Source organism: Notothenia coriiceps, unplaced genomic scaffold (genome assembly GCF_000735185.1).
Source record: "Notothenia coriiceps isolate Sejong01 unplaced genomic scaffold, NC01 NC01_scaffold00001080, whole genome shotgun sequence".
Lineage (NCBI taxonomy): Eukaryota > Metazoa > Chordata > Actinopteri > Perciformes > Nototheniidae > Notothenia > Notothenia coriiceps.
In genome coordinates this window covers 182,640-194,395 of record NW_011333781.1, presented here as the reverse complement: position 1 = coordinate 194,395, position 11,756 = coordinate 182,640, and the positions used below count along the sequence as shown (strand labels likewise).

At 39.5% G+C, this 11,756-nt stretch overlaps 1 protein-coding gene across 2 annotated transcripts; it reads right to left on the bottom strand.

Moving 5' to 3' along the window:
• Positions 1-937: 937 nt before the first annotated feature.
• On the bottom strand, positions 938-11,117 carry cul4a (cullin 4A). 2 transcript variants are annotated; one of them, XM_010786501.1, is made up of 20 exons: positions 10,465-11,117; positions 9,399-9,514; positions 9,147-9,250; positions 8,196-8,265; positions 8,027-8,100; positions 7,776-7,938; positions 7,594-7,683; positions 7,406-7,488; positions 6,522-6,589; positions 6,258-6,376; positions 5,965-6,157; positions 5,739-5,843; positions 5,512-5,622; positions 4,702-4,787; positions 4,483-4,581; positions 3,794-3,907; positions 3,611-3,716; positions 3,351-3,523; positions 2,335-2,487; positions 938-1,800 (listed from the first exon to the last, which is right to left on the bottom strand). In XM_010786501.1, the coding sequence occupies exons 1-20, from the start codon at positions 10,604-10,606 to the stop codon at positions 1,705-1,707; spliced, it is 2,265 nt and encodes a 754-aa protein (XP_010784803.1). In that variant the 5' UTR covers positions 10,607-11,117; the 3' UTR covers positions 938-1,704. The 2 variants fall into 2 exon arrangements, with proteins under 2 accessions (XP_010784803.1, XP_010784797.1); XM_010786495.1 differs by having other exon boundaries at positions 4,483-4,590; positions 10,465-11,116.
• Between the last annotated feature and the right edge of the window lie 639 nt (positions 11,118-11,756).

Below are 11,756 nucleotides of genomic sequence, written 5' to 3'. Positions count from 1 at the left end.
TCAAACAAACGCAAAGCATAACATTGTTAAAACAATAGCTGCCTGGTTAAAGGTATGGAAATGGGAAAGTACACTTTAGCATGCCATGTAAGATATCAGCTATATTACACATCATGTATCATCTGAAGAACAACGTCAAGATTACAATATAGGAAGTCAGCATGCGAGTGCAGACAGACCCTGTGCAGGCTGCATGTGTTGTGGTGGGAAGTCAGCTGACACCATCATCAATTCACGAGGGTGTGCAAACCCTAGAAGGAACGCAGAGGCTGCTTTAATGCTGCTCCACAAGACTTATCAGGGCCCTGCTAAAATCTCCCTGCATAGTTCAACTTGTGTTTTAACAAAATACATGCCATTTTCTTGTTTTATTAAGACTAGAATGTCAGACAAGTTCTCATTGATTTAATATCTATTTCTAAGTGATATATAAAAAGCTGTACATTCCCTGCCGTGAAAGTATTAAGAAATATGCTTTCATTTCATCCCGAATGGCTCGTTTATCAGAAAAGTAAAACCTTAGTGCCTTTGAATCAAAAATGATTTGAAGATAACTCAAAACTGATTGGAAAGAGAACGGACAACTTGTATTATTTAGGGAGTGATACAAGGCCCGAAAAGGAAATTATAGTGTTGTGGTGTTTAAATGACTTCTGATCTAAGTAATGTCAATGTTTTGATACTTAAACTGCAAACCTCAATGATGCCTACAAGACAAGATTCTTGATACATTAAAGCCCATCTGCTCTGATCCCATTGGAAATTGTTTTGTTTTAATCAAGATTCACCATTTGATGAAATCATATTGGACTGAATGAGTTGCACACTGTTCGCACACTGAACTATGTAGCATGATCAAGCTGAAAAGAGGCAAGATGGAAGACATGTATTCAAATAAAGAAAATATCAACACTACTACTAGCTATTTATCTACAAATTATGAATTGAATCATTAAATATCCATTTATTCAGGTTCACTTTGTCTCACTCTTACACGTAATACAATCTGATCTACAAAAACGTCAGCACATGACATTTGGACATTTTGGTCAGAACATAGAAGATACCCAAAGAAATACCCAAGTGGCCTGCCTGCATGTTGTTTAGCTTCTGAGCAATAAACCCTCCCCTCATACCCAAACACATCTGACCCATTTCATCTTCTTAAGTCTTTTTTTGTCCTTAAAAGCTGTTTCTCTGCCATACCAACCAACCAGGTTTACACTCAGCAGTTTACACAGCCATTCCCAAGGGGAAAGCCTTGAACAAAAAAAACAATATAAACTCAAGACAAACCAACTATAGTACAAAATATGTGATTTTAGAACAGCGTGATGGAGAGGGGGAAATAAATCAAAATCCTGGGAGGGAAAAAACGAAACAAAAACAGAGGAAAGTGCTAATCATTTTCAGTTGAGTTTTGCATTAGCAGATTTGTAAGTCACATAAACCAACCATCAACAACCCGGGCCACTCCCCCAGCCCCGAGCCACTAAAGGTAACGCAGAGTGGGAACGGTACAGCCAAGTGTCTCTCGTCTCTCTGGAGCTCTGTGTGATCGGGACGATGCGTCCAGGATCCTGGATGGAGGGGAAGATGGGCACCAGAGGAGAGTCGGGTGGCTGGAGGGCCGTTATGCTGTGTTTAGGGGGGCCAGCTGTACGCTTGCTCTGAGGAAAGCATGGCAGTAACAGCTGTATCCCTTCAGGCAACATAGTGGTACTGGTTAGGAGTCTCCTTGTCACGCTCCATGTAGTCTCTGTCTATGAGCGACTCGATCCGCTTCTTCAGATCGCCCGGCTGCAGACAGGAAAGAAAATCAACTATGAGCTTCGTGTGTGTGTGTGTGTGTGTGTGTGTGTGTGTGTGTGTGTGTGTGTGTGTGTGTGTATAAAAAATATCTAGAAAGGTAACAGTTAAATGACTCAATGATTGTACCATGGATTTGACTTACAATGAGTTATAATGCGCTTAAATAGATGTCAAATTTAAGTTAACACTTGTAAATATTCATAATATAAAATATTTTAGAATGAGTAACAAGGCACAAGTATCATAGTACTTTAAAAAGGGCTGGTCCCATTTGTATAGCAATAGTGTATTGGAGTGAAAGTCAATATTTATTTTTAAATCACCTCAGTCCCCAAATGCCCATTTCAAGTAAATGCTTATACCTCATTTTAACAATGTCCATCAGTGCTCATAAATATAATTAAACCATGCTATACGCAGGTGATAATGCATTCTAAGTGTTTTCATACTACATTCTAGAAATGGACGTTATAGAAATCAGTTATCAATTCAAAGAATAAGAAGAAGCTTAGGAGTGTTCACCTTTACGGGGAACTTGAGCTGGTTGTAGAGCTCTGACACCAGGAGGTTGTGACTGAGGGTCTTCCTCATCTTCATGATGCGCACCACAGCTGCATCGATCTGATACTGCCTGTCTTGAAAGACGCGCTCTGTGGTGCTTACCTGCTCCTCTACCTGTAAGAACAATGCGTACATATTAGTGGTGCAACATTAGGATATTAGGAATTATGACGTCATCCCGATAAACCCGATAAAAGTATTAATAGCCCCGATAATAAACAATATATTTTTTGGGTAAAAAAAAATTAAAAAATACTGCGGTGTGGGTGGGTTGGGATGAGGGGCGCTTGTTTTTCACTCGGCTCCTCCCGTTTTGCCAGTACTGTGGTATTAGTGGTTTAGGAAGAGGGGAGTTTTTCACAAATCCAGCGCTCCCTAACTCATGCCTGGCTGTGACGTAAATGGTGTGCGGCCGTGAAGCCAGGACAGTAAACAAACATGTCGTCGGTAGTATGGGACTATTTCAAAGTTTCAGAGTTAGATAGTTCGCTTGCTATTTGTATTAACAAATGCAATGCAGAAGTTCCACGAGGAGGGAAAAAGGCAACGAGCTATAATACTTCCAACCTGATTAGTCACCTGAAACATCGCCATCGCTACGATGGTGTGTTAAAAGCGTACGAAGACGCCTGCGCTGCTAAACTAGCGGCGAATCCAAAGCCAGCTGCAAAGGCACCGGGGCTTTTACCTATCGACGAGGCTTTTGAAAAAGGCAAGAAGTTTGCCAGAGACGACCCCAGGGCTAAAACGAGGAAAAAACTACAGGTACATTTAATATATATATATATATATATATATATTATCGGTATCGGTCTTGAGAAGCAGGAAGTTATCGGTATCGGTTTCAAAAAACCAATATCTTGCATCCCTAGCATCCTTCTGCATATAGAAAAACATACATTGCAAGAACAGCGTCAAGCTTTCTTTGCTACTAACATCCATATATCAAAACATCAAAAGAAAGAACGATTTTTTACCGTTTCCTTCATCTGGATCTGGTTGATCTTGATGCGGAACAGTTTATGTTTGAAATCATTGTTGAAATTGAAGCGGTCTCCGTCCTCCACGTCCTTCCCTCGAGGGTTCTTGTTGAGGACGCGAGCCTTTCCGCAGGCCAGGGACTGCAGCGTCCGCCTGAGCTCTCCCTCCTCTGTGCAGGACAAGAGACAGTCTGTGACACCCAGGCCCCTCTCACACAATAGAATAGTTGTACTACATGTTTGAAGACGTGTTTAACCTATGCCTGTGGCAGTGCGGATCTCATCCACGCTGAATTCCTCTCCCTCATTGAACATCAGCAGCACCAGCGTCTGGAACAGCGACACCTGCAGCTCTTTCTTCCCCTGTGGCAAAAAGGAATGATTTTAAGTGTGAAGGCTTTCCCAGGCCTTTTCTCTTTCAGTGTGCATTATGCCCTTACCTCCTTAAACTCTGCCTTTAGTACAGCGTGGCCCAGTGTGGGCTGCCACTGCAGCTTCCTCCCACTGTGCTTCCCCAGGTAGAACAACTTGAACACCTCCTGGAGTTTCACCATCTGCACAAACACAAAGAGAGAGTCTGTTAGGGATCGGGTGATGACTCTGCTAAGAGATCATCAGTATGAAGACACAATAGTACAACTCTGTGAAACCAGATTTCATGTTGTTTACAACTATTGACAATATTCTGAATTTGTTATGGGTTTTATATACAGCATATAATGTAATGTTATGAATTAGGCATTCAAATTAAGCATTTTTTGGTTAAGACAAGATGGATATGCTTAAAACTTAAAATAAGTGGTGAGTATTTTGATGGCTGCATGTAAACAGGAAAACCAGTGAAATATTCATTTCCATTAGCCATGTAAGCAGCTTAGCAGGAATGTTTTTAGGAGAATGTGGGCTAAACTGATTATTTTGTGCATGAAAATGAAAAGTGTTTCCCAAATAACTACTTTAAATCATCACACTAAAATAGAACAAATGAAAGGCTAAATATTGTTTAAACAAATAGTCTGATGCTCAAACTGTAGTTCAAACAAAATAGAAAACTGCTTCCCTAGATGCTTCAGTGTTTTGGTCTAAGCACAGAGTGCACATTAAGGAACCCAAACAAAGACGTGCGTACCTCTGGGGGCAAGTGGACCTCCATGGGTATGTATGAAGGCCAGTAGCCCATAGTGAGGATGTTCACAGTGAGTTCAATGTTGCTCGGCTCGCTCTGGTTCTGCATATGCTGAGCAGAAGACTCATACATTTTATAATAGCGCACATCAAAACACATACAGATACTGCAATATGGCATCAATATTTGTATTCTACTAATATTGGTATTTATGTGGAGTACCTGTTTGAACTGGATCATGATGTCTTTGGACAGTTCCATGTCCTTGAACATCCCCTCCAGCTTGCTGGTGAAGGCTGCTCCGCACTCTGGAGGAAGTCAAAACCACAAAACATTGAATCCTTCTCATACCTACACACGAGCGCTCGTCATGTTGACAATGATCATAGTGAGAATGAAACTTCATGATCAGATAAAGTCTAAAAATGTTGTTGCACTACAGCAGCGCCATTGAACAAACACAAAATATGGAAGACGAAAATAAACAAATACATATATTTAAAATGTTTATCATCATAGAAGACAATACATTCAAGACCCTTCAGCCGACATCTGATCTTGGATTAAACTGTCTCTCAGTTTAGTCTAACCATGCATCTCCAATAATGGGATGTTTTTATTTTCCGTTCAGGACATGATTGGACTTCAATACAGTGTTGAACACCTGCATTAATATCATGAGTCATAGCGTTCCTCAAGGGGTTGACCTACAATCTTTGAGCAGATTTTCATTTCCTTTTTGACTTCAATGAGATAACAGACTATCCCAGAAAAGTATGAAACCATGCCATGAAGCCTAACAACTGGCAGGTAACTAACAGAAGCATGCATTCAAATCATTATCCGTGTGCGGCGCTGCGGTGATTATCTGACATTATTTTCAGTTTGTCAGCTCTACTCCCAAGCTCTCTGACACAGCGTCTGCATGCTCCAAATGCCATGAAGACACTCAACGGACAATCATTTTTTTTACTAATTCTGGAATTTATATTTAAGACAAAAGAACAGCTACTTCCCTGACTTTCGACTCACCATGTTTGAGCTTGGAGAGCATGGACTTTTCAGCGTCAACAGAAGCACTCTTTCCAACCAGCAGACGCTTGGCCAAGTCCTTCTTATAAAAAGCCTCAAACACATCTTTTCCTGGAGTAAAAGACAACACAGATAAAAAGCTCTTATCACAGTGTTAAACGCTTCATAGTGGTTGAGAGCAACATTTGTCTGAGACAGCGAGCATTGATGACGGAAGTGAAACTGACCGTGTATGAAACGGAAGATTATCATTATCTTATCCAGGATCCTCTCCAGCTCTTCCTCTGTAGCCTCTTTGTTTCCCGCTCTCAACTTAGAGTCCACATATTTAGCTGGATTGGAAGCAATATATTATTACAGGCAACTATAATTACAGGCTATAACTAAAGAAACCTAATTAAAAAGGTATGTTTATGAGTAACAACTGCCATGTCATTCATTTGCCTGACTCACCAATAAGCTCAGCGGGTTTGTTGGGCCTCTTGTTGATGAAGGTCTCGAAGGCCTCCTTCATGGCGTTGATGAATCCCTCATTCCTCGCAAAGCAGTTCTGTGCAACGTTGTCCATCTTGTCTTTGAAGTCCAGCAGGTCTTGCACCATGTCCTTGTCTTTCTCTGGAGTGCAGACAATCTCTCCACCGAAGGACTGAGACCAGGGACAGATTCATCAATGTGCAAATGCATCTCTCAGACCATGTTCTTCTTGATAGTAATGCTTTCTGTGTGTGTGAGGTATGTATGTTTACCTTAATGTAATCCCTCCAGAACTGCAGCAGTGTGGGGAGTCCGCCCTTCACCTTGCTGAAGAGCTGGTAGAGGAGGCACAGCTCAGTCACACGATTCCCATCCAGCATGGTGCTCAGTCCTGGAATAAAACAAATTACACTATTATTGCATATTTTGTTATGTCCATATGAATGTTACAGCATTTTAGCAATTTCACATTAACAACACTTAATTCACAGATTTCAAAAAGGGACGGATGTGTAAGTACAGGAACGCAGACGTACCTTTTTGTAGCATTGCAGTCATGTGTTCTCCTAAAAGTTGTTTCTCAACACAGCTAATAAGTGGTTTCCTGAAAGGTACGTGGGAAAGAGAGAGAACATGTATAGATATAATAAACGCATACATGAAAGGTTTGTCCATTTATTCATTCAATAAAATGACATTTTTGCATAGCAACTTTTCCAGGTTAAGTTTCTTAACTATTTGTGGACTTAAGAATAATAAACAAAGCTGTAACCTCTGAATAGTGTGGATTTTACCAGTATTAGACAATTAGAGCTATACACATGCTTTACTAATGTGGGTTATTAAAAATCAAACAAAGGGATTATAGTAAAAAGAATGACAAAGAAGATGTTAAGGGAATTTAACATAGGGCTCTGTGTTAACATGTAATCTCTTTGCGTCTATACTACTGGCCTTACGGTAGTCTAGGTTGCCCTCTTGAAGCTGTGAAACGCATGCGCAGTTTGTCTGTGTCGACCAGGAGCGGGAGGTCCTCTGTTCGTTAATGGCTCTGTATTGGTGTTGTGCACGTTGATTGAATAAACCAAGTTAACAGAAGATAAACGTCGTGTTTATTTGTAGTAGACTAACACTCTGGACTAGAAATGTAAGCAAACACCTGACACTATAATGAACCATTTGTCTACAAAAAGTACATTTAAAAACCCCAGGCACTTATTTATCTATTTACAGAGGCCCCTAATGGTATTGTATTATAGGTTTACCCTGTGTTCATGTCTGGGAAGAAATTATAATGAATGGTTATTTATGTTCTCTCTATGCGTTTCTCTTGGTATGCACATGCGTTGTTGTTTTGTATTAAAAAGTGTTAATTATGGAATTCAGATTTTCGAGAGTTAAATATTTAAAAACAAATTACTGAGTGCTCTGGTCGAGGTAGCTCATGATTCGATCGTTCTCCTCCTCCAGCCGACGAGCCACGTGGTGCAGGTACTCAGGCACCTGGACACATGGACATGAAGGTTCAGAGCAGTTGCATGTGATGGCATCAAGTGTGTGACGGATTAGTGATCAATACATCAAATATCCAGGAATCCTCCCACTCACATCTCTCTGCTGCATCAGCCGCTGTCCCTCTGCAGCGTACAGACGATTGGTATCGATCAAAAACCTCTCCTCAAAGGAATCTTTGTAAACCTGAACAAAAGATAGAAGGTTTCTGGGTGTAAAAACAATGACATAAACTCAAGTCAACTAGTTTGTTAGTAATGAACCAGGGGCTTAGGTACCTGCAGGTCTGACAGCATGCCCAGCAGACTCCTGATCAGACTCCGGTCGACTGTCTCTCCGTTCCGCTCCAGTTCTATCTGCTCCAAGATGCCGTCTACTGTCCGTTTCTGAACCCCGCTGTCACTCACAATGTGGGTACGAAACAGCTCCAACCCAGTGTCCCTGCATGGTAGGAATCATAGCATTAGCCTCCTGATACAACTTGACAGACAGAATAAAGAAAGCATGTTTGCATAAACTGTAGCTTTACCAGATGGAGGGCAGTAGGGAGTTCTGCAGCACATAGGTACGGTCCAGGAAGAGAAAGATACTTCGGATCATTATCTATAAAAGAGAAAAACAACAAAAGTCTGAAAGGAAACTTTCTTACTCAAACAGTTTTGATTTTGATTTGCATGTTTGTCAAACATCCCACTTACAGTTTGCCTGCAGTGATCCTGCCAGCAGCGATTAATTCGCTTCAGGAAGGAAAGGTTGTCCAAAGACTCTGTGAGCTCCATGTTAAGGGAAAACCTTCACACATGTTCAAAGTATCCTTCTGTTAGCAAGCATGACATAAACCATTTATCTCACTTATTTGCTCAAAAAGATTTGGGGTTCAAGTTAGGTAAAAGCAATCTGTTTACTCTTTACTGAACATTCTGTAGGTCTTATTAGAGGGGGGGGGGGGCATAAATCAAGTCCACCTAAATACAGTCTAAAAACTGTTCTTTTTGGAAATGAAATATGATTACATTAATTAAAACGGTCCTGTAATTGCTTTGCCTATAACAGACAAACAGCCCTTTTGTTTAGGATTAGAAAGCTGTCAAACTTGTTGTATGTTGACCTCTTGTGAGAAAAGACTGCAACAACACCTGAGGTGTAACAGGAGGGCCAACACTTTCTAAATTAAGTTGAAAGCCATCTGTTAAATCTCATATACATGTACAAATAAAGCTACAAGTTTGTAATAAATATTAGCACTGCATTTTGGCTTAAATCGCTGCAGTAAGTAAAGGCTGGTCCAACTGTCTTCTCTTCAATCAATCAATCAATCAATGTTTATTTATATAGCCCAATATCACAAATGTTAGTTTGTACAGAATATCAGTATGACAATACGACACCCTCTGTCCTTAGACCATCACATCGTACTCTTATATGAGTCATGGGCTGCTTGATCTGAAGAGGATTACTAAATGAACATTTCTGCAGCGCAGTATTCAACAGGGCTGAGAACAGACCAAATGCAGTTTGATTTCCAACGTTTTGAGATAATTTACTAACTGCCAGGAGAGACTCAGTGACACAATGCATCATGATTCAAAATGTGTTCACAGCTTCAACACGTGGCGTGAGTTATGTGTCTGTTCACAAAAAAAGGATATTCTCTAAACTGTTTGATCTGGGCCTGCACATGATCTTCACACACTTGCCGTAGCTGCTTGTACAGCGTGGGGGAGACTTTATACGAACACAGGTTTTCTACCGCCTTCAAGAAAGAGAGACAAGGGAGAGAAACAAGAGCAGAAAAAAAGTTAATGTTTGTCACATTATTTCTTGATTTAAAGCTATTCTTGGTAATTTATTGCAAATGATGAGTACCACTTTTGATATGTAGAAATTGTAGTTGTAGCTACCTGATAGAGCTCCTCCAGATTGTACTTGATAGAGGTGCTGTTCTGGATGGCTCCCACTGCATCTCGTAGCTTCAGCCATGTATCCTCGGTGTAGTTCTCGGCTAACTTTGGCCTGTCTGTTGGAGAGAAAAAAGCAACAATGTCAATGAATACAAATGAGATATTGCCAAAGAAGATACAAGGAAGCATATAATGAAAATAAAAAATATATTTTGCATCTTAAAACATGGTTTCACGTGTTTAACCGATACATGATAAGTTGCAGGTTTAAATGTGTTTTTAATTGTCATTTTTGGGATAATAACGGACAATAAACCAAGGCCTACACCACATACTGTGGACCAGGTGAGAACATAAATGTTGTGACTTTTTGTTTAATAAATAGTACATAAGTTGGATATACTTTGTTCAGTAGAAGTTTGCACATATGTATTCCTAAATAAATGCTTGGCTGCCTGTATTGAAAGCAAGTGTTTGTTAGCTATAAAGCTCTGTCACAATTATTAGTTGATAAACAAAAACAATAATAATGGCATCCTATCACAAGTTGTCAAATGATTGCACAAAATTACTATTTAATCTATCAATAGCAGCCAAAAAGATGCACAGTCATTGTAAGAGGTACATGTGTATGTATTTGTTATTATACAATATAAAAGTTATTAAAAAAATAAAACATCACATTATCATAGTCTTATTTATTATATTATTAATAACTGAATAAGTCTACTACAATCAATGCGTGCTAAAATCTGATGGGACAAACAGAAGTTGTGACGCCAAATAAAAAAATGAATCGAGAAAAAAAAAATAACTAGGAGATGTGTGCATGTGTGGTTACAAAATCAAAGCCTATTAAAATCGGACATAAGATAAGATGGTACTTTACTGATCCCAATTTGGGAATTTTTTGAAATTGCTCTAATCAGACCATTTTGGGTAAAAAAAAAACAATATGTACCCAACTTTTTTTGACAGCATCATCTAAAAGTTACACGCTCAGTATTATAAAAGATATGAAGTGACGCTGTTAGGTAAAGAAGGTGAAAACGACCAGGGACAGTACCTTTGAAATTCTTGATCACTAATTTCTTTGAAGCGCCACTCTTGCTGGAGGCCACGGCGGAGCTCCGGGCCATCCCGTTGGTGTTATGCTCCGTCAGGGCTGAGAAGCTGGCCCTCTTGTCCTGTCGGGTGTCCTCTGCCATTATCAGATTAGCGTGAGGGTTCAACGCTGTATGCTTATTTTCTTTCTTAGTTACTGTTTGATAGTCCAGTCGCCTGTTTATTACTCACTGTCACAGACTCTTTGTTGAACCAGTTGTCTTTGGTGGGCAGCCAAAGTGTATTTAAAAAAACATTTACAAACACCCACACACTGACCAACGTAAATCAATCAGAAAAAAAACCATAACTACCGTAGGTGAAGTAAACAGATATCTAATGTTAGCTAACAGTGTGTTATCTGAAACTGCAGCACACTTTAGCTACCAGCTACCGTCTTCTTCTGAACACTTCAGCTTGTTTTCCGAATAACGTTAGTCCATGCCAGTGCTGCCTACTTACAGAGGTATATCACTGCGCCGGTAAAGAAACAAGGAAAAACGAGAGTTAGCGTTGAGGTAACAGACCCATATTTTTAGTGGCTTTCTTTAACCACATAGCGTTAGCTAGCTAGCACAACAAAATGGCTTTTCTCAGACAGTTCAGTTGGACAGGTGCATCCTGGGTGAAAAGCGGCCGAGGTGCGTTCAGTGACAGTTTGACCTTTCACTGTCATTTTTTTTCTTCCAGTTTGTTGGAGAGCTCAAACATTAAAAACATCTAAATTAATTTATACCGAGCAATATAGAGTATTTAAGGTAAAGTTACACAAGTCACAGTATTAGTATTATTATTGTTGTTACATATTTAATATGATTAAGTTTCATAAATATTTCTTCGACTTATCACTGATTACATTTAATTGACATACCGAAGAATCATGCAACAAGCTCAACTTTAAGCTTATGTTTACAGATGTGAATAAACATGAAACAATTATTAATATAGTTGACCATTTATTTTCTATCGATTGATATAATATGATTTATGGACTACTTATTTCATTTCTTACATAGGCCGCCGCCTGATTAATATTACTGGAAAATGTTTAGTGATGAATCAATATGTACATTGATATTAATATGTACATGCACATTTTACATTTCAATAGTTCCTCTAAAACACTGCTGAAACCAGGACAGTCAATGTTGAAGGGGAGTATAGGATATATCAGTCTATGCGATAATGTAGGGTTAAAAGTGCACTGAAATGTTGTTTCTGTATTTTATTTTGTTGACTAAATGTATTCATTCA

Excerpts from the sequence above, each read along its gene's own strand:
- cul4a (XM_010786495.1), bottom strand. The coding sequence starts at position 10,606 with ATGGCAGAGGACACCCGACAGGACAAGAGGGCCAGCTTCTCAGCCCTG. Across the intron at positions 8,266-9,146 it reads CAGATCAAACAGTTTAGAGA|AGAGTCTTTGGACAACCTTT; the intron begins ATATCCTTTTTT and ends CATGGAGCTCAC. Across the intron at positions 7,939-8,026 it reads TCCCTACTGCCCTCCATCTG|GGACACTGGGTTGGAGCTGT; the intron begins GTAAAGCTACAG and ends CCTACCATGCAG.